This window comes from Gymnoscopelus microlampas (genome assembly GCF_963454915.1).
Source record: "Gymnoscopelus microlampas genome assembly, chromosome: 10".
Lineage (NCBI taxonomy): Eukaryota > Metazoa > Chordata > Actinopteri > Myctophiformes > Myctophidae > Gymnoscopelus > Gymnoscopelus microlampas.
This window is the reverse complement of record NC_139947.1, coordinates 24,128,319-24,152,180: the sequence shown is the minus strand read 5'-3', so window position 1 is coordinate 24,152,180 and position 23,862 is coordinate 24,128,319. Positions and strand designations below refer to the sequence as shown.

At 42.4% G+C, this 23,862-nt stretch overlaps 1 protein-coding gene across 1 annotated transcript in view; it reads left to right on the top strand.

Annotated features, from left to right (window-relative positions):
• Positions 1-876: 876 nt before the first annotated feature.
• ajap1 (adherens junctions associated protein 1) overlaps positions 877-23,862 on the top strand; it is a 59,843-nt gene continuing 36,857 nt past the window's right edge. The window contains exon 1 of the mRNA XM_084069169.1: positions 877-964. Within this exon, the coding sequence (XP_083925295.1) occupies positions 936-964 (29 nt within the window). The 5' untranslated portion in view covers positions 877-935. The remainder of the gene's footprint in view (positions 965-23,862) is intronic.

Below are 23,862 nucleotides of genomic sequence, written 5' to 3'. Positions count from 1 at the left end.
TTGTCTCAAATGACAAGTGCTCATTTTCCCCCTACCACCCGCGTCTCACGCGCTCGCCACAACTCCTTTTAAAGGAGTCTTCATCTCACCTCGCAGTCTCTCTCTCTCCCTCTCCCTCTCTCTCCATCCCCTTTCTAGTTCAAACTATTGCGTACCTTTTTTTGGCCTCAGAGATGTGCGTAACAGGGCGTCTTGCAGCGGTGACTCGTGTCACACACAGCCTGTCTTTTCGGACAGCGCTCGTGCATCCCTAGTACATACCAACTCTATGGTATATACCCTACGGTGGTTTTGACGCTCTCTCTCTCTCTCTCTCTCTCTCTCTCTCTCTCTCTCTCTCTCTCTCTCTCTCTCTCTCTCTCTCTCTCGTCTCTGCCCGTCTTGCAAGAATGTTATTTCACAACAACACCGAACTCCACTGAAGGATGCCGACGAATCACCGCCTTGCCTCCGCAACGTCGTCGTTCCTCCACATCTCTCTGACACTTTTCTACAGGAGAGAATTCAATGATTTATGTGAAGGCAAAGTTTGACCGACGCAAGTGTCCAAGAGGGCGCCGTTCGGTCGTTCCTCGGCGGACCACCTGTCTACGGCTCGGCTAACAGTCTGCACGCGCACATCTTTTCCCGTCATTAAAGGGGGGAGAAGATTGTTTTCAGTACAGTTTGACAGACAACTTCACAGAGATCTGAACATTTTGCAGCCTCTCTCTCTCTCCTACTACAATAGCGGGATCGCGGCACAGCGTTCTTGGAGTAATTTCATGTGCGCAATGCCGAAGGATGTTATAGCTTTAGAATGTTTGCGTTGACATTTCTTGGAGTGGGATCCGACCACTTGAGTGTTTCAGCCGCTATATATCGACTCGTGTGGAAGAAACCCGTCTAAATGGGAGGATACCTGGAGGACTGACTCGGATCTGGTGTCGAGGATAATGTGGATAAAACGGTGTATAGCACGCAGGTAAGAACACATTGCCTTAATGCCTTTATGCCAGTGGTTTTCAACCCTTTTCATATCAAGGTCCATTATTTATTCGGCATTTCAGCCACGGACCACCATTTGATGAGATTTAGTAACTACGATTTTGTCCACAAGTCCATGCTGTATTGATGTTGTAGCCTACCAGAGAGATAACAGGCAAACGTTGATCAAAAATAATAATCATTCTACGTTCTCTAATTGTGAAGACTTCTTGTAAATTAAGTAATGCTGATGTTTGACAATAATTTAACTCTTGGGAGCTTAAAATGAAACCAAATGGACCCGTAAGGGTCCATTTGGTTTCATTTTACACTCTCAAGAGTTAAAGATCTGTAAGGGTCCATTTGGTTACCAACTCTCCATCATTTAGCTGGGGACCACCTGGAACCCCCTCAAGGACCACTGGTGGTCCCCTGACCACTGGTTGAGAACCACTGCTTTATGCAATAAACTGTAGTTAAGGGCAGTGTCTGCTTTGGTCCATTTTAAATAGAACAACTATCTAAAAAAATATATGTTTTTTTTATTAGAAAATAAAAACGAAATAAATGATAATAGGCTGCGCCATGGCGAGTTAAGCGTCTGTTGAAACTGATTATTTTGGGGGTGGCGTGGGAATGAAATGCAAATGTGGATTCAATTGCATACGGTCAAAACTGCGTTGTCCTAGGATATATTCAATATTTTGTTTGACTTGGTTAATGTTGGGGAGTAACGAGGCTGAGGTTATAAAGATTCATTTTAATAAAGAAAAATGCCGAACAAAACTTTCGCGTTCTGCACGCTGGGGGTCGCCAAATGTACGGCACAAACAACACGCACGCACACGCAGCCTCACACTCTCTCACTGACACAATCAGAGAACGAGGGAGATGTCCTTTCCCCTTATGTTCTCTCTCCCTCCCTTCCCACGCGCACACGCACGATTTGTTATGCAATTGGTTGGTGCACCGGTCTCTACAGGTGGACAATTGAATCATAATAGGCATTACTGCATTTTAGGTGAATTAATGTTCATAAATTGACCTAAACTGGGGATTTGGTCTGTAAGTGACCCTGTCAGGCCACATGGAGTAGCCTGAACAGCCTACCACTGGTTATAAAAGGAGATAAATGCAAAGTGAAATTCAATGAATTCAATAAATTCATTGAATTGAGGGTTGCTCTTGTGCAATTGCGCAGTACCAAAATTGACATGGATCGAAAGGTTTAATGACAATATAATAAATGAAGTATCCAGTTCCAAAATAATGGATATTTTCTTTTCTTTTTTTTTTGGCATTAGGCCGAAACTCACTACGCATTTTAGACTACTTTATTTTTGGCTACCATAACACCTGTGCTTGTGATCTTGACATTCATGAGAGTATATGTGTTATGGTTCATTATTTCCCTAATGGCACTAATGGAAATGAAACCCCCTCAACTGAGACAATAGACCCACAGTAGCCTAGTTGATATACTGTAGATACAGACTAATGGCACAATGTGTTGTGAGTAGCCTTGATTATGTTTACTAGGCCTATATGATGATTATTTAAATTTTATTTTTATAACCAAACTCCACACCACTCCACACATGAGATCATTTGTAACCTAAGATTTATAAATCATGATATATGTGTACACACACTCACGCTGTATATCCAAGACTGACCTCACAGGGTAATAGTGATGTGTGTGACAGAACAGCTGTGCAGACGCTCATGAGCATTTAGTCTCCATAACTCCAGATGGATCGTTGAGGGCAAAAGAGGAAAAACAATTTCCACATGCAGAATTCTACTGTCATTGTTTGACATGATGCGGAATGTCGTTGGCCTGAAAGGCAACCGCTGTCAAGGATTTGGAGCCGTCTTTACTGATAGTCTAGCTAATTCACATCTTCTATCGAATAAAATATTGTTATTCATTGTGATAACATTGACATAATCCATAATTTGGTCTCAACGAAATGTGATATTCCAGATAATTATCTTGAAAAGCACTGTCGAAAGAAATGTCTTTTTATGAAGAAAGTGTGTGAAGACAAAGCAGTGTCTGTGTGTTCATCATCCAGTACAAGCCAGTGACTTATGCACTGTGTTCAGTGTACGTGTGGAACACTGCTTGTGAAACACTAATGGAGCTTTTTGGATCATAGCCAAAAAGAAGTGTGAATACTGTAGTGTTATTTTATGATGTTTTAGTGTCAGTAATACTGGAAAGGGCATCGGTTATAAATAAAAGACTCGGTATAGAAAGACTTCATGCCTGAGAAGCTTGGTCATTCGCTAGAAAACGTCTGGGGATAATTGGTTCATACACAGTACTGACTACTCAAGCACAAAAACAATGTTCATTATGCAAATGGAAAACGTGCCTATAGGGAGATAGAGCAACACATTTCTTAAGACCAACAATTCATATAAGTAAGTAAGTAAACTTAAGTATGTGGTTATAATATAGATAGCCTGGCTTGAATTATAGATATACAGTAGTATAGACAATACTATGCTGCCAGTAAATTGTGACATGTTACAATCAAATGCAATAAACAGTTGGTTAAATATGATGCTGTTTGGGATCCTCAGACGTTGTACTAGGTACTCTATATATAGTTCTAAGTAGACCCAAGGGCTCAGTTGAGACTAATGCATAGGATGTGCAGGAGGAGTGCCCAGAGATATTGATATTTCCTAAAGTGGTGCGCGCTAGCATGCTGTACTCTACCATTGCCCTGGTTCTACATCTGGTGGAGGGGAGAGTAGAGCATATTATTAGGAAGAGGCAGCGAGCATAGAGAGCAAGCGAGATGGCTGGTTGAGTGTTAACCTATGGGGATTCATTTCTCCTGGGACTGGCATCTCTGAGCTCCATCTTTCATGGATGTCATACAGTTTTCAGTTCCCCCCGCGGTGAGCTTCCCCGATGCTGAGGCACACTGGTGATCGTATCACACTTCGGCTGAGACTGCTACCGAAAAAAAAGAAGAAGAAAAAGTCTGAGACGCTGTAGCCTTTTGAGAGAAGGGGCTTAGGTGTCAGACAGATGTCCACAGCCTCCTGCTGAACATACAGGATTCATTTTACTTTTCAGCTTATTGTTTGTGTACACATCTACTAGCACTTACATGGTGGGTTATCATACAAATGGCTGGAATGCTACAGTAGTTATAATGGCAGGTGTTTTGATTCATGAAGCAAGATAAGGTGGCTTAACTCGATCTTTGGCTATAAGTGCAGTTTTATGTTGTGTGTCACATACACAGTATGTGCTCTTGGTATATATGTAAAAGTTTTGAATATGAACGTATTATGACATAATAGCAAAATGGCCTCTGTGTGAACCGTATGGCTGCAATTGCTGTATGTCCTGAACTGCTGTGCATTTTGTATTACTAGGGCTTTACTATGATCTTAAGTGCATGGGGTGTTACTGGAGAGAGGGTCCATCAGATAGCCTACTCCAATATTCCTGTGATTTAGGTGCCATCTTAATATCTTCTGCGAGGGTTATTAACTGGGCCTCTCTGGAGCATCATTAACCTAATTTGCAGTGAAATAGGCTGTGTTGCATTTCCGAGTGCGCCGATCCTCTGGAGAGGTGTGACTGTAGTGTGTGTACACGTGCACAAGCGCGCGCGCGTGTGTGTGTGTGTGTGTGTGTGTGTGTGTGTGTGTGTGTGTGTGTGTGTGTGTGTGTGTGTGTGTGTGTGTTTGTGTGTGTGTGTGTGCTGGTGAACACCCTCAGCCTGTACTCAGCAGTCTGTTGTATCCGGAAGGAACAGGGGAGATTATTCCCTGGGCCACACTGCAACAGACAACACTGTTGCAGGTGTGTCATACCCTTAGCACAGTGCAAACACCCATTTCATCTGCACCAATGAATTGTCCAACCCTGTTAAGTCGCTACTCCAGAACAGGCAGTGTCATTCAAATACACTGTGAACCATCAACTCTCACTGATGCCTTTCATTTGAAAACGGCTGTTTTCTGAATGTTGTTAGAAACAATAGACAAATAAAAAGCTGACTTGCTTGGTGTGTGATTATGAAGTCCACAGCATGAGGCCTACACCCTGAGGTGTTTAAAAAACATGAAACATAAGAATTAATCTGATAGACAGATTTTTATATTGTTATATATTAATAGACCATGAAGCACACTGCTTTTGAAGTGTAGTGGTAGTGGAAGATGCTGAGGGAGTACAACAATACACAAATACAGTGCCATTATACTCCCAGTTGATTCATCTTACTGAATCTTTTGTGCAGTTGCTATTGGACGCCATGATAATACGTACTGCATACTATTTGAAGTTTTCAAAATGTATACAAATAATTTGAAAATAGCAGATCTACAAGCTCACAACGTGTTGTGATGCGACGCGTTGTGAGCCGTTGTGGCCGCAATGTATATAGCTCTGAAGTGGTTAATGTATGTTTTGTAATAATAATCTAAATCTACAGAAGTCACTAGTAACTAAAATGTTCAAAAACTTTTAGTGGAGTAAAAAGTACAATATTATTATTAATTAGAAGCAAAATTAAAATTTGAAATACTCCAGTAAAGTAAAAAATACCTCAGAATTGTACTTATGTACAGTACTTGAGTAAATGTACTTAGTTACTTTCCACCACTGATCATACGGCATCTTAGCCTTGTAACGACTGAACCGAAGAATGGACTTAACTGTGGTTGTTGTTGAACATCTAGATAGGATAGGCTTGAACAATCATTTTCTGACTTATTCCAAGTTAAATGAACTGAATGAATAAGTTTGCTACGTTTCTTTTCAATCAGAGCTGTGGCAGTTATGCATAGAGTCTATTACTTATGGAATGGTGTGCTGGACCTGTCTGTTAGAACTCCATAGACTAATGCTTAATTATGCTCTGTCGTACGATGATGTCGCGCACCAAGAATAGCCAATATACAAGCTGACGTCACAACGTGTCGAAATGTGAGCTTGTGTAGATGTGTTGAATTGTTGGCACGTGATGCCATCATATGATTTTTTTGCATAAATCAGGCTTTACATGACACGGAGTGCTGGGGATAATAATAATAATAATACATAAAATGTATACGGCGCTTTTCTTAGTACCCAAAGTCGTTTTACAACGAAACTAAACAAAATAAATAACTTTATTATGTGAAGTATGTGAAGTTATGCTATGCAAGGGTGTTGTACTGTTGTCTGTTGTACCGAAAATATATCTATAATAATCTCTCAAGAACAGATTCCGAGCTGCGCTATTGCATCTGTCGGGAGGGCCGTTCAGAACGTGTGAACGTTGGCCTACAAGTGGGTGGGCCTTAGACCAGGAAGCAAGCCACGCTTTACCCAATCAAATGTAGTGGGCGGGATTTACATCTGTGTGTTCGCTTTCTAATGTGTTCCCACTGTAAACAAATCCAAACTCATTCAACAATAGTGTCCTCGGAGCCGACAACACCACGGAAAGTTAGTAACATTTTAACTTGTTCTTCCATTATAGAAACAAGTGGGTTTATAAGCAAAACGATCCATGTTCCGTGGGAGAAATGTTGTTAGTGTTCCGTGGGAGAAATATTCTAATATTCGACTACGTTTAGGTCGAATAAGTCGAATGCTAAAAATCACTATTCGTGAATGCCCTAATATACAGTAGACCCAGTGGCTGTGTGGTTTAATGACCAGAGCTTGAGCTCTGCCGATGGATAACATGAGAAGAGAGTGTGTGTCATTATTTCACCTGGGCACATCCATCCATGGACCCTAGCCCGGGAGAAGCAGCGAGTGGCGTAGAGCTCATATTTGATTCATGTAGTGAGCTTTTGTTGGATCAATACTGCCTCTACAAAGGATCAGATTTATCAGTCACGACCCTTTCCACTAACAGGCCGGCTCCAGGCATGGAGGCCACGTCTCAGTGGCCCAAAACACACTTCATAATTGAAAAACAGAATTTGCTGGGTAGAGTTACCCCTCACTCTTGATTTAGTTTTGTTGTCAGCTCCTCTATGGTAATTGAAATGGTTTGAGGCCGAGACCTAAGTAAAAAGTCTGACTCAGAGTTGATTCGGAGTGCAGTACCATCAGTGGGCCTTCTTCCTTGTGCTGTTCCCCAGCCCCTCAGAGCCCAGCTTATCTTTGTGTGCATGTGGGTCACGTAATGGAGGACATTGTGCAACGGGAGTAATTAATAGGATGATGCAACACCCTCGGCTATTGCATCGTGAATATCCCCCCCTCCACCCCGACACACACACACACACACACACACACACACACACACACACACACACACTCTCCCTCTCTTTGTGTTTTCCAACAAATTCTGCTCCCGTCACAGAAACACAACAACGTTCCGTACACTCGTAGTAGCAGCTGCCACCTCCTCCGCCTTACAGGCATGGAGTGTTTGTGTGCGCATGTGGCCATGTGGCAGGGCTTACTTTTGGAACCTTTTGTACACAACTAAAGCACTTGGAAGATCTCATACAATATTTACCTTCCCAGAGGACTCCACCGAGGCAATCCATAAAGCTGATATCTAGGGAGGAGCGCCATACTGTCCTCTCCACAGCAACAAACCTACAGCTCACACTTTTCACAGCCACACAACAAGGTGTTGCTGGGATTTGAAAACACCGTCTAGACAGCGATAAATCGAAATAGCATGGTTTGATTTACAATGAAAAGATGTTTGGGTGATACAGTTTATTGTAGAAATGCAGTGGAACACAGGTACGTCCAGTGTGTCAGCTTTTCTCCTTCACAAGAAAAGGTCAGAGAGAAGATTCCATATCTGGACTATGATTGCAATTTTTTCTGTGTCCTCTATTATGACCTCAAATAAGTCTTATGTGTAGGCTACCTGTGTATCAAATGATATGTTGTGGATTAGAATTTGTGGTTCAGATAAGGTCTATGTGTGGGGTAGCCTGTGTTCCAATGGATCCAGTTGTAGTAGTTATTCATTGGCTTTTCATTGGTATTTACAGAACCCACAGACTGGCTTAGCCACTTTAAATCTGCTATATATTATATTAATATTTGGTTTGTATTAATTATGATATGATATATGATATGATATATGATATATGATATATGATATATGATATGATATGATATGATATGATAAGATAAGCCAGCTCAGAAAACAAATGTAAACCCTGACTTATTCTGTTTTGTTTCTGTCAGTGGGAGAAATTGTAACTTGGAAGCACTGAATTATTTAGTCACAATACTTCTTATTGTACATTATAATATGCCTAGAGGTGTGCATAGCTGAGCTGCACGGTTCATCGCCTTTTATTACTTCAGTTACAGTAGATAACTGAGTCAGAACCCTGGCATTGATATTTTAAGCCTGATTTATACTTTGTTGCGTGCCGTTGTCGCATGCTGAAAAAGCTCACAAGCTTGTAGATCTGCGATTTTCGGCTATCTCCTGTCTTACATTGTGAACATGTTAACCTGCCAGTACCGCAGGTATTGGAGGATGTTATGCACCTGTGCCCCCCTCAAACATTAAGTGTCGTACATCCTTGTATGGATTAAATGGCCTTAGACTTCTTAAGCGTGTATGTCTGGCATACTCAATAACAGCTCAGTTTCAGTAGTGATGAGTGGACTTAAATCATTGACGTGTTGCTTGGCTGGAGCAGCATCCAGCACACATTTCCATAGACAACAAATTAGAAATGATGCTGTGGGAATAGCCTATATGACGTTTCCAACATAGTTTGGCTGATAGTGGCAGGTTCAAGCTGTGTGTGAGGACATGCGTTGGGTTATATTTGCCTTCTCACTTATTCTAAGAGCTTGAGCACACATAGAGCCCTCCTCTGTTCCAACAAAGGCCTGATTGCAGATTCAACAGTCCCCAAATGGAGACTCAAAGGGCTCACAGTCCTTCGTTTGACTGGACTTCGGAACCCTGCATGAAAAGCAAATACTTGCACAATTGAATTTCAACAGCAAGCATAATCACTACCTAGGGGCATGTTCTGATTTCCTTTGAGCAAGTGCAGACCGTTCTCAAATTATTTTATGCATATTCCGTGCCAGAAGATTTATTTCATTTTTTGGTTTATGTGAGGAGTATAAGGTGGTGTTAAAAAGCTCTTTATTCAGAATATAGAGCTTTACATTCTTTCATTTTATTTTACCAAAACAATACCACTACAGTACCACCTTTAATGAACATTATTAAATGTCTGGTGGCAAAACAGCACTATATTCATATTCCATGTTACCATGTTTTTTTCCTGAGAATATTAATGTTCACCTTCAAGCAAGACAAAATACCAGAGCCCTTCCAAGTCTAGAATGGCAGACAGCTGTGAGATCTAAACCCACGCAGTGTCCCATCATCTTGTTATTCCTGCAGAGATGATGGAGTCTGTTGGAGCCCGTTGCTAAAATGTCGCTCATTTAAATAGCACACACTAGGAAAAATATAATGAGTCAAAGAGTGTGCCGTAGAGAAACAAAACCAGCACAAGAGGATTAAAATACCAATAGACCGTTTCGCTAATGGCCCATTTTGAATCAGTGCCACAATGTGACTCTCACTGGGGATTATGGGAGATAAGACAGGCATTGATGTCTCTGGAGAAGTCCTAATATTTCTTTCTGGCTTTATTAATCAGACCACTGTCATTGTTAGCATTTGATAGTGGGTTATGAATTATCCTAGCCGACATAGTCATACTGTATCTCCTCTGATGAGATTGTGTCTCCTAAAACTACAGTACAGGAAGCACGTTGTGAATTCATTGTCCATGGAGGTTATCAAGTGATGGAATAAGGGTGGATTCCCTCTTATGATCAGTTGCCCGTAACCAGTTAAACACTATACTTAGTTGACCGGAGTCCCCCACAGGTCCATGCTTTTTTTCTCTATACACTAAATATCTTCGCCAAAATGCAACGTGTTGTGAACTTGTACATCTGCTAATTTCACCAAATGTTTGCCCGCAGAATAGGGACGGTATGGTTCATGCGGTTAAAGGCCCCATGAAATCAAAATCAATGTTTAACAATAATGTATTGTACTGAACGTCACCAATACACCAGTATCTGCCCCAACAATGGCAAAAAAGCTGCTTTGTAGGTAGTCGTAATGAGTTTCTCTTTTCCTGGTAAAAAGAAAAGAAAAAAAGATGACTCATCCTGAGCTTGAGCGTTTATACTAATTTAGTGTCCAATTAAATAAATGCTATTATAGAATTTTTATATCCCACCACCCCCATTTCTATACATTCCAGTTGCCGACCGCACAGGATGTAAGAGCTACCCAGCAGTTACGGGTCACAAACTCTCACTATCTTTTCCCTTCTTTAGTTGGCTATAATTCACAATCTGTTATAATCCTTTTCAAAATTGCATATAGCGCTTGAATATTGATATGAGACGAATTTTCAGGTTCACAAATGTCAATGTTGAACATATCTCTGGTTTGCAGAAATATTTCTCGCATTTTGTATTCCTCTGGCGACCAAAAACTTTTTTTTTTAAGGGAGTCCCATCGGCTACCATGAAAGCCAATCAATATCTGTGACAAGTCCCTGCCTATCTTTCTGTTTTTTTATAGGTTTCATCAAATGGCATTCTGCTAGCCGTTTCATGGGGCCTTTTAATGGTCTGGAGAGGAGGAGGGCTGTGCTTTATACAGCGTGTGTTCAGACAGGGGATGTTGTTGCTGTTACAAACTCTCTTGACGTGGAGGCCAGGTGCCAGATACGCTGCTGAATTTAAATGGAGTAATGGAAGCAGCTACCTACCTCATCATTCATAAACATCCAGCACAGCAGCATTCATCAGCCGTACGTGTGCCAAATTCCTTTCAGTATTTTGTATACATTGTGACATTTTCAATTTACTTTATCATTAGCCAGTTACTGAGCTTATTGGACTGGAAAGGCAATGCTGCCATATTCTTCAGATGAATAAAAAGGTTTTTCTGAGAAGTAGTTGTGCATTTGTAAATGGATGTATATTTCACTGGTAAATAATGGTTTGCTGTTTCTTTCAAACAGCGCATATGATTAGTAAAGGGGAGATTAGTTCAGTACATCCAGGCATTAGGGCTTGAGAATCACTGGTCTCCAGTGGTGTGTTCTAGGTTTTTTTGGTGGGTATAATGATTCCCTCCCACACGCACGGCACACGCACATGAACGCGTATATACACACGCGCGGTCACCAAATTAAATAACCACGTGGTGACCGAATAAAAAATAAAGATAAGATGATCCACTTGCTTATGTTTTCTTTGGGATTTTCTTTCCCTTTAGAGATACTAAAGGGTGTCGCACATTAAAATGGAGCAAACTCCATGAGTGCTGCCTTGTAGACATATCTCAGGGAAATAAGGAACCTTATGCCACAGAGGTGTTGTGATGTGACGAACGATGTATAACACCTTTTATTTAACTCTTAGAGTATATAAACGGAACCCTTACGAGTCCATTTGGTTCCATTATTGTGTACACTAAACACTCTGGGGATTTGACTGTGTATCAGTAAGTGAAGGATCGATCCAGCAGGGCAGTGAAGGCTGCATGTGGAGACTATTTTGCTGAATCAGCATAGCATCCCATAAAACAGAGCGTTATCATCTATTATTGGTCCTATAGAGAGAACAACAGTAGATTTTCAACAGCGCTTAAGCTGTATACCTCAATCTGCAGAGGGCATTGTGAATGCCATACTGTAGCAGTTACTTGATAATTTTCATAATTGTCTTTATTCAATCAATCAATATGTTGATTGATTGATTATCTTTTTTGCTATGTGCTGTAGAGAACTGTACAGTAAAATCCTCAATTTAACCAAATGGATGCATAACTATTTTGGACACATTTGCACACTTAGGCTACTATAATCCTGTAGTTACTGTACAAATGGGTAAATTAATACTGTGTGTTTTTTTAACTGTATAACAGTTACTTGTAACTGTATAACAGTTACTTGATTTAAAAAATAAATACATTTGGTATTAAGTGGTAAAAACACACACACACACACACACACACGCACACACGCACACACGCACACACGCACACACACACACACACACACACACACACACACACACACGCACACACACACACACACACACGCGCACACACGCACACACGCACACACACAAGGGAGGGGAGTTTGAGGGAAAAGACTGCATGGATTGTGCTGGGTGCTTTGCAGACATCAAGCTGACTTGTTTGGCAGTGTGTTAAAGTTAAGCTGCATTAAAGATGCTTTCTGCAGTACCATTGATTTGATTTGTTTTGTTTTTGGATTAATCAAAAACATTTGAGAAGCATGTTTTTATTGCTTTTATTTTTTAACAAATTGGCACAAAGAATATTTATAATCATTAGTATGGTTAACTGTTGCAGGCCTACAGTATACTTCACAGTCCATTTATGCTTCTGTATTTGTCTGTAGGCCTTTCTTTTTTTTTAGGGACACAAAATGAAAAGTCCCTCAACATTGCGCACAAAGGTGAAGTGACAAGCAACTGAAACCTTTATTGAAGTTATTGAACATAGGATGGTGACAATAATGTAAGACTCTGGTTTAATGGGGGGGGGGGGGACACTGCCTCATGTCAACCTGGGCTCCGTAACATTTTGTGTTTAGTGAAGGGCCACATCATCTTCTGACTCAAGAACACACTCACCGATTACGTGAGGCTTGCTGGAGGGATGGAGGGTGAGCCGACATGACATTTGGCATTTTTAGCGGTGCCAACCGCTCTATACGTGGCTTTTGACTTTTGTATGTCCGTCCGACCGGCGGTTTCAGCACGGGATGAGCACGGCAAAGAAGCAAACAGCTATAACTTCAGTTTGCAGCATGCCACCAAGTCCAAATTCGGTATGTGGACTTAGACCACCAATAGGGACGAGCATGAATTGATGACGTTATCAAAAAGGGGTCCAGGGACCCCCAGCGCCCGTATGAGCATGGGATGAGCACGGGATTTTAAACAGCTATAACTCCAGTTTGCAGCATGCCACCAAATCCACATTTGGTATGTGGACTTAGACCACCAATAGGCACGAGCATGAATTGATGAAGTTATCAAAGAGGGGTCCAGGGACCCCCCGCGCCCGTATGAGCACGGGATTTTAAACAGCTATAACTCCAGTTTGCAGCATGCCACCAAGTCCACATTTGGTATGTGGACTTAGACCACCAATAGGCACGAGCATGAATTGATGAAGTTCTCAAAGAGGGGTCCAGGGACCCCCCGTGCCTGTATGAGCACGGGATGAGCACGGGATTTTAAACAGCTATAACTCCAGTTTGCAGCATGCCACCAAGTCCACATTTGGTATGTGGACTTAGACCACCAATAGGGACCAGCATGAATTGCTGAAGCCCCGCCCCCTCTGTCCTCCCATTGGCTGGCCTTCAAACAGCCATAACTCAAGTTCGCAGCATGCTATGGAGTACAAATTTTGTACATGGACTAAAGCCAGCAATAGGGACTAACTGTCATTACTTAAGCCCCGCCCCCTCTGTCTGCCCATTGGCTGGGCTTTAAACAGCCATCATTCCAGTTTGCAGCATGCTCCCAAGTACAAATTTGGTAAGTGGACTCAGACCACCAATAGGGATGCATTGAAATGAGTTAAGGCCCGCCCCAAAGGCACCGCTTCCTTCACACAGGGTGTGATTTTTTTCTGCTGAGGAGCAATTATATGAGCTTTTATTTCACAGTGTTACGCCTAATGCGCATGCTGACCCATACAAAGTACTGTGACCTTTGAACTTTTTGATACCTATCACATCCCACAGGGGAACTCGGCCTAACCTTAATTTACACCTTTAACCTCAAGCTGACACTGATTTCTGCCTATACCGATGTTCGATCTATAATGCAATTAGCACTAGGCCTATATCTTGATGGAATGCTATTATTTACTATATCTTGATGGAATGCTATTATTTATCTTCAGTGTTGAATGGGGTTAAGGAAGAAGAGTTAACATTCAGTGATAATAGGTGAACATTCTGCAAAAAATGCAGATCTACAAGCTCACAATGCGACACGTTGTGAGCTTGTAGATCGGTTATGTCTCGCAAAGAGATTTGGTGTAGAGGGTAAAAAGGAGGATTGACCACTGGGGGTACCCCAGTCAACGTTGTGACACGTTGTGTGCTGGTAGATCGGCTATTTTCAAGTGGTTTAAGTGGTTATGTGGTTGTCTTTGTGAAGCTTACCGTACCTGTGAAAACACTTTCTGTGAAGATCAACATACAAATTAACTCTTTGACTGACAGAAATAAAACTGTCAGTCATAATTTGCCATTGCCAGCGATTTTTGAGTGTTTTCACTAACCTCATACAATAAAAATATAAATCATACAATATTCATCTCCAGTATAATCGATCCCCCGATCGCTTTAAAAGACGTGTCAGAGTCTCGTAGAATCGGGGAAAATGTATTCCCCAAGGCTGTTTTCCCCAAAAAGCAACAGAAACAGAGAAAAAGCCGATCTCGAAAATCAAAATCCTTTGCTTCACTGGGAGCCAAGCGGTGACCCATAGGCGAGGGAACAGCGCCATCTAGTGGAAAACCACTGAAAACACAATGGCCCTCATTTATCAACGCAGCGTATAAACCGGCGTATATTTTTCCATATATTCGGCCGTACACCAACGTCGAAGTCACATTTATCAACGCATCCTACACAGCTGATCCGAGCTTACACTTGGTCCCAGCGTTGATAAATGTCACGGCTGAAACGAGCGTCATTTAAATAACACGCCCTTAAAAATTCTCAAAACGCCCCGATTTTACGACATGAAGACGAACCAGAATACGACCAAAGACATGAAAAGCCAATAAAAAACGTCCCCCGCTCGCCACACACGCACACGACACGCACACGCCTCTCTCCCTCGCTCTCTCGCTGTCTCGCTCTCTCTGTCTCTCTCTCACACACACACACACACACACACACACACACACACACACACGCGCCCGCCCAACTTTGTCTGTCATGTAGCGTAGCGGTACATGAGACTCGGGCGGAATGCAGTGATTCCGTGCCGCCACGTTAATATTGGAGCGTCGGGTTTATATCCTTAACCCAGCCAGGTTGTGTAGCCTACATAACTCTCTATGACATAACTCCATAACATAGGACAAGCTACTGTAAGTTTGTAGACCTCACTGTCAGTGAAAAGATGGTCGAGGCTCCCGAAAATTCTCTCGTAGAAGCGCTGCTGCGCTGAAAATAGCAGATCTACAAGCTCACAAGGCGTCGCGATGCAACCTGTTGTGAGCTTGTAGATCTGCTATTTTCAAATAGCCAATGCAGCCATGCAGATCTGCAAGCTTAACCGAATGACTGTTAAAGCAGTTTGTGTAAATTACTTTATAAAATGTTATATTTTCACAGGGATTATTTATTATTTATTAGTGTAGATATATACATTTATGAGTGGATTATGTGTCCAGATGCCTCTCAGACAGTCAAACAATGCTGCTCTGCAGGTCTAGAATGGAATAAACGGGAGCAGTCAACGTCAACAACTGGTCTCGACCAGACGTGAGATCTCAGCGTAAAGTAGGATGAAGCCCACGTCAGGATTTATTGATAAATGCCGAAAGGTGAGGTGATTACGCCGTACGCTCATTATTCAGGCTGCACCGCGTTGATAAATGAGGGCCACTCTCTGTACCTTATAGCAAAATATTACGAGAAATCTCGTCATTGGCAGTCAAAGAGTTAACTCATTCACTGCCAGATATAACTAAATAAATCACCCACTGCCAGCAATTTTTCGTTTTACTTAACTTTTCAACTAGTCACAGAATATTTATCTCCAGTATGATCGGTCCCCCGATTGTTGCTAATCATGGCGGGTTTCACTGTGCTTCCATGAAAAATAAAATGTCATCGCGACCCCCCGTTTGCTTGTTAAAGGCTGTTGAAAATTACATGCAAAATGCATAGTAAAACACAGAAGTGTTTTTTTTTTGACGAGTGTACTCGTCAGTGGCAGTCAATGAGTTCAACCCTGAAGACTTAGTTTATTGGACTTGAGTTGGCTCTGTACTTTTCCCCCTCTACACCAAATCCCTTCACCAAAAATAGTGGATCTACAAGGTCACAACGTGTTGCACGACACGTTGAGCTTGAAGATCGGCTATCTTTGGCTAATGTTCCCCCCAGAATAATGGAGGCTGGGGTTCAAGTGGTTAAGAGACCAGTCGTTAAGTTCAATCTTTTGTACTTAAGGTGATCTCTGCTTTACAGTACATCTCTGCTGACCTCCTCATGAAAACAGTAATTATTCTGGGTCAGACTCCCTTCAAGCCTTATGCTCACATTAAGGGAGCTGGGAAGGGCAGGGAAGGACTGTTCTCATGCCCTCATTTTCTCAATACCCCTTCTTTTTGAGACAGAAAACTAGTCTGCATGACCTGCTCCTCTTCTTATGTCCTCTGGTTCAAACTAATCCCTATAATGACGCACACAGGTGACGCTACAGAGTCAAATCCAGTGTAAGTTTACCTAATTGTAACTCAGACAGTATATAAATGTAACATAAATGTGGTTAAATTTGGCTACATTTAAAAAAAAATCTGTACATAGAGTATGTTAATTGGCACATCTGCAGTGGTTGGAGCCAGGTCTCCCTACTCTTCCATTGAGAAATGTAGTCCCTGGTGTTGTGTAGGATACTGGTTGACAAGTAGTGCTGCCCGAAGCTCATAAGTGCAATATATCCCATGACCATGTGGGGATTGCCTCTTGCTTGAGCGGTAGAAATGTGTTCAGACTCAGAGCAATCGGGTGGTGCAGTGGTAAAGTACCTTCCCACCACCAAGGGTTCGAATTCACCGTGGTGCGTCCGGCTCGAGCGTCTCTACGAACACAGTTGGCCCGTGTTCAGGGAAGGGAAGCCGGGCAGGGAGGGCGACACTTGCACGTACTGCACGTAATCCTACAGCCTGGGGGCGGTGCCTGTCAGTGGGGAACGTAGAGCAGGAGGAGTAGGGAGAAAGCTCTACATCCTCCCGGTGGGGGTTCCTCACTGGCAAGTGAGTCAGTAGGGTACAACAGCAGTGGCAAACAGTAGGAGGAATTAATTGGCATAAATGACAAAATTGGGGAGAAAAGGGGATAAAAAATAATTGGCTACTCTATAAAAAAAATCGCACCCTGTGTGAAGGAAGCGGTGCCTTTGATGAGTGGCCTCCTGGTGGCGCTATAATAGGGCGGGGCGGGGCGTCAGCAATCAATGCTCGTCCCAAGTGGTGGTGTAAGTCCACATACCAAATTTGGACTTGCTGGCATGCTGCGAACTGGAGTTATAGCTGTTTAAAGCCCGTGCTCAAACGGACATCCGGGCTCAAACGGACATAACGGACAAACGGACATACGGACGGACATAGTCAAGTGTAGAGCGGCTGGCACCGCTAAAAATGGTAGGCTGTACTGTGAAAGTTACGGATTGCAGCTTTAACACAGAGGATTTTACTGTGTACCATGATGCTAACATGACCCATTGTCAACACCACAGTGATGAATAAAGTCCATATTCATTCTCGTGTTACTGTACAGTGGCATATGATGTAATCCTTGAACTGTAAGCTCATCGGTTGCAGTTGACTGAGCCTTCTATGATGAAGGAGTCACAGGGGTACTGTAGATGATTTATGCCTTTCCTGGACGGCCTCACTGTGGAGGTGCTCTGACATATAGGTGTTTTTTCATTTATATTTTGTTATTTATTTATATCCAGGGCCACAGCGGTAACACAGTGTCAGCTTGTAATACCTCATTGAACCGCTGCTGCACCTAAACAATAGCAGCAACCTTTCAACCCCCCCCCCCCCCTTCCCCTCCCCCCCCCCCCGCATGGAGCTATGAATAGAATCCTCGGTCCTTCACTCTTTCTCTCTGCTTTCCTCTTAACCAATTCAATCCGGGAACGCATCTTGGTCATTTTAGATTTCTTTGGCTATTCAAAAATAACAGATCTACAAGATCATAGCGCCGCGCTTGTAGATCTTCTATTTTTGAGAAATATTGAAACTTTGTGCAAATCTTTGAATATATATATTTTTGAACATTTGTAACTCAAATCTTTGCTTCTGGGGGTCCCTGGAACAAAACATTTTTAGATGGGGGTCCGTGGCCAAATACATATCTAAAAATGTTTTCTAAATCCTAATGTTGCTATATCAGTGGTGCTCCAACTTTTCCATGTCAAGGACCCCCAAAGTTATATGTATTTGGCTGCGGACCCCCATCTCAAAATATGTTGTTCCAGGGACCCCCAGAAGCACAGATCGGAGTTAAAAATGTTTGCTTTAAAACATAAATAAATATATATATATATATATATATATATATATATATATTCAAAGATTTTCACAAATTTTCCATGATTTTTCAAAAACAATGGCAGATCTACAAGCTCATAGAGTGCCGCACTATGCGCTTGTATATCTTGAAAATTTAAAATGACACAGATGCGTTCCCGGTCTTAATGGATTAACTACACTCCTGGGACCATTGTTGTAATTTGATGAAGCAGTCAAATCGGGCCTGGCTTTGCCAGTGGGCCCGATCTGCTACTCCTGGCGGTGCCGGGCCCGCATGAGGAGTTAGATGAAAGGGGTGTGTGTCCTTGTTCTGTGGCCTGGATGGGATCACAGCCCCCCCTCCACCCCCCCACCCACCCAGAGGGAGCAGCCTTGTTCATCTCTCTCTCTTTTCTCCATCCCTGTCGTTCTCTCAAGGTAATGCAAATGCACGCTCCCCATTAAAACCCGCCACATCTATTTTGAGTACACCCCCCCACCCCCACGTGTGGGCTGTTGTGTGCTCCGGGGCTCTGGCAGAATCAGGAATGGGAAAGCAGAGAGGTGGAATGAATGGAGGAGTCACACATTGTCCAAGCACAAACACATATGCACGCCCACACGCACGCACACACGCGTCACGCACGCACTTTGTCCATAATTTGTTAGTGCTCTCTGTTGATCTTGCAGTGGAGCTGGCACTCTTAGCCCTGTATTAGCCAATCTTCTGTACAAGCGATGTGTTGTGAGCTTATACTGTAGATCTACTATTTAATCTTTTTGTGGAAATCTTCATGCCCAAAATATGGAGCCAAACGGGGATGCCATGGTGAAAGTGGTTAAGTGCATTTCTCAAAGTGTATGATTTTAGTAAGTGATGCACACATTGCCTCAAGCCTTTGGGGGAGAGAAGGCAAGGTCTTTGCAGGATAAAAAAGGAGAAGCTTTTAAACAACTTGGCTATAAATAGCAAGGTTCTGCCATAATCCATGCAGGCCCAGGATGCCAAGAGTTTCTTGTAAAACATTCCTTTCTTTTAGCTACAGTAATTGTTTTGCATTATCTTTTATTTTTTTCTCCTTAATTTTACCAGGAGTAGTCCCATTGATATTCAAAATCTATTTTACAAGGGAGTCCTGGCCAAGACAGCGACACATAAAGTTTCACATAAAATAAACAATTTAAAAAACATAAAGCAGTACAGATTAGCGGCGGTCAATAACAGGACACGTGCAGACTGTGGTAAAATAGTCTTTTTAAGTCCTCCATGCTGATAAGGGAGTTCAGTTTGAGGTGACTCTGTAGCTCACACCAAGATGAAGATGCAAACAGTAAAAGCAGTTTCACCAAAGACTGTACAGCTTTGGAATAATGTACATACATTTTCCATCTGATCTAAGGTTAAAAACACTAGTAGTCTTATTTGTAATATTTTGTGAATTTGGTGTGGCTGTTCAGATGGGTCTATGCCTGGAATTATTGTCCCTAACTGATCTGTATCCAACTCGGGCGGATTCAGACGATGGTCCCGGGTGCGCACCCCGGACCACTTGGCAGATGTTGTGATAGTGTGAACGTTGCGTACCGTTCCCCGGATCCCGGGGTACCTCCCCAGGTGGTCCCGGGTACGTACCGTAACTGGGACCACCTGGGGAGGTACCCCGTACCAGCAGAAGGAAGTAGACTGCTAATCATACATCATTTTTATATTTTTATAATGACACATTATTTTAACGGGGTTATACCTTCTCATAGTTCTACTTGAATGTTGACAAGAAATAATAATCCCGCTAGTGTGAGTAGCGTGAGCCGTGAAAAAATATAAACAAAAAACACATGCGTAGCGAACGCTGCCGCTAGGATAAATATACAGTACCAAGGATTAGACTGTGACGTCACTGCTAAAATACCAAGGATGCATTAGTGACGTCACTGTCACATGATAATTACAGACGATTTTACATTGCGAGGTTTCAAAGTTCTGTTAATATTATAACTCAATACAACGGCAGGAACACAGTCTAACTTTATTATTCACTCTAAACTCTGACAAGTGACTCTTCTGTGAATGACATTCTCTATCTCCCAAAGCCCCATAGTCCATAGCGCCCCCAGGAGGCACATAAGTGCCATTAGGGTTGAATGAAGTGTACTCGGGTACGGAAGAATCTTGGGCAATGTGAATGCTGGCCAGCTGGGAGAGGGCAATCGTACTTGGGAACGGTTCGAATCAATCTGACCCAGTCAGTCCAAACTAAAGGTTGTGTCTTTAACCACATGAACCTTTCAACCTTAGCGTCCATATTCTGGGGGTGAACATTCTGTGAAAGAGTTTATGGTTAAAGGTCATCAGTATTGCTTGTATAGAACAATGGACTTGACCTGTCCCTACAGTATGTCTGTTTGGACCCACTAAAGAAGGTTACCTGTTGATGATTAATTGATTGATTTTTATTTTCTCCCCAGTTGAGTTGTTATGCCAATTCCCCTTGTGTATTAGTCCCTGTCACTGCCAACCAATACTTAGTTGGGAAGGTGCAGCTTATCACATGTCTCCTTCGTTTCACATAAAGTCTTTCATGCACACCTGACAATGAGGAGTTTCACCAGGGAACCGGTGAAACGGCATAATGCATGTGGAGGAACACTCTATCCTTCCGAGTTCTGTGACCCGACTAACATTTATAGGAGTCGCTAACGCCCTTCTCAACTGGCTTCCTATGCACAAACATCACCAATTTTGTTTCCTGGAGTTCCCGACCAAGTCGGAGGCACCATGTGGTCGAATTGAGCCCCAATCTCCATAGTGGTGGGCAGGTACGTACCCCTGCCCCTCCTGGATGCCCCCAATGCGTGGGAGAGATATGAACAAAACTGCCTTTTCAGTGCATAGCACCCTGACGCCGAAGTTATGATCACCTCCTCTCTCCTACTTCTCATACTGTATGTTCTCACCCACTTTTCTTTGAATTTCTCCTCCTCCATCCCAACATTACTGACATTCTTCTATCACATTCTTCCATATTATGATTTTTGCCTACCTTCTGTTCCATTGCATACACTGTCACTTATATTGGCTATGCGGCACAAACGTTACTCAAACTTGGCCAATCAGTTAAGCCGACGGGTCGGGTTGGCCAATCAGGAACTTATACTGTCTAAGAGGCACAAACATGACGTGCTGCTGAAGTCAATGGTTTGGGTTGGCCACATACTCAATCTTCCAAACACACAGAGAATGTGTGCGTCCTCCTAAGACCTGCGTCAGATAGATGGAAATACAGATATTTGACAGGACACACCTCAAGGTCATATAAGAAGACACACACAACCGGCTTTAGACTCCTTGGCGGGACGCTTTCCGAGTTACATACTGTATATAACAGACTGACACACTTAGATTCAGTGAATTAATAGAAGGATACAGTCCCAGAAGGTATACAGTAGAACCTCTTTTGTATGAACCCCATGGGAATGAAGGTCGTTCGGGAAAGAAAGATTGATGACCAAAATAGGCATGCAAATAATTTGAACTTGTAATTAAATCAATGCAAATAATGTATTTCTGCAGTTTTTACAGAAATATAAACACTGAAATATAAACTTCACAGATGATAAGTTTGTAATCAAATGTGCTACAATAATCCGAGGCATTCAGAAGGGCTATTGAATGAGCCATGAAATAGTTAATTAGAAACACACATCTGACTATTTGATAGTAGCAGTAGCACATAGACAAATGTTTGTTTGGATCAGTATATACCAGGGATGGGCAACTGGCGGCCTGCGGGCCACATGCGACCCCTGGTATATACTGATCCAATTATGTATATTATAGCCTGTAAGATGGATTCCATAAATGAAAGTCGGGCATGTCATAATAGGTGAACATTCAGCAAAAATTGGCAAACATCCAGTAAAAATAGCAGATCTACAAGCACACAACACGTCACAATGAAAAGCGTTTGACGTACTTAAGTGGTATCAATGTTCAATACACAAGGAGTCCCTTCAATATACATTTGGTCAGTGATTATGCTCCATATTTAATTGAATGATTGACTGGTCTAAAAAAAGAGTGCCCAGAAGCCCAGAACATTGTTGGGATCATCTCTTTTTTGTTTTCCATCAGTGTGCAACTCCATATTTGGGCAAGACTGATTAGCGCATCTGCAGTATGGTGGATCCGAGATAATTATTCACAAAATATGAAACATATTAGCAAAAATATTTCAGTATTATGGTTTTTACTTCCTTTGCCCACTGGCAGCGAGGACAAGAAAGTTAGTGCTGATCATTCCAGTGGTTTGTGAGATTAGCCGCGGACAGACAGACAGACAGACAGACAGACAATACTCTTCTATACAGCTCATTCCCTGCTTGTAGGTGCCGTTGGGTTGACCAATAAGTTCAGATGGGCCTGGTTCAGATAACCAGGGTGCTGCAGTGTTCCAAATGTGTTACTGTAACTCACAATTCTGTCTGTATCCCTCCATCACCGCAATCAATGGCTTTGTCTGGCGGAAAGTCATGTTTGCTGAGTGGTGGGATTGTACTGGTCGTGCTGATAAAAAATAATAATACATTAAAATTCTATTGATGGCGGCTCGGGGATAGAGGGCCGCGGGGTGATCTGGATTATGAAGTGTGCCCTTTTCACCTCCCCGTGGTGGAAAGACCATCTGCCAAGGCCCTGTTTCAGCACGCTCTCAGGAAGTTCTAATTAAGACCTCGAAGGAACAAGTGATCACAGTGCGTCGACATAGCAACTGGGCCAGAAAAGCAGAAGACAATAATTAGGTGGAATATCTGATTAACTGCACAGATAATAGTTCTACTGTGATGGCTTAACAAGAGGTGAATGATAGGGTTTAAAGAGTCACATTAGTCCCTTTTAATCCGTCGGAAATAATTAGCATAATTCAAGAAAGGAGTTTCATTCTATGTTTAGACTTCTTTGGCTGTCCCTACATGAAGCAATTCTTTTATGTTGTCTTAACCCCCTTGCCGCCCTTTATGAAGCTTGACTTCCCTTATGATTATTACAACATCTAAGCCATGTGAAGGTTTTCACAAAGGCTTCAGATGAGGCTTTATAGTTTTGCTCATCCATCCACAGAGACCTTATTCTTTGCTATCTCTGCCCTGTTAGCATATGGTTGGTTCACAGACATGCTGTACATGGTAGCCATAACAATGCTCATCCTCTTTGATCCACTGGAAAGCACAATGATTAGACGTTTGGTATGGTTAGTTGCTCAGCATGTTAATGATTCTAAGTTGAAAACAGATGATCAATGGGAGGCAAATGGACCTGACCACCTAATGACAGGTTTTCAAAGCAGGGGCTGTGTCCCCTAGGGGGCACCAGAGGGGCCAATTGGAAAGGAGAGGAAAATGAACATAAATTAAATTTCAATTCATAAGATTATTGTACCAGGGGTGGGGGTGGGGGGGAATAGCATGAATATGCTTCAATAAAAACATACTTTTACAATTATTCAGTTGGATACTCCTAAGGTCATCTTGGAAAAATGGCTGAGATTACACTTTGTGGGGAAAACAC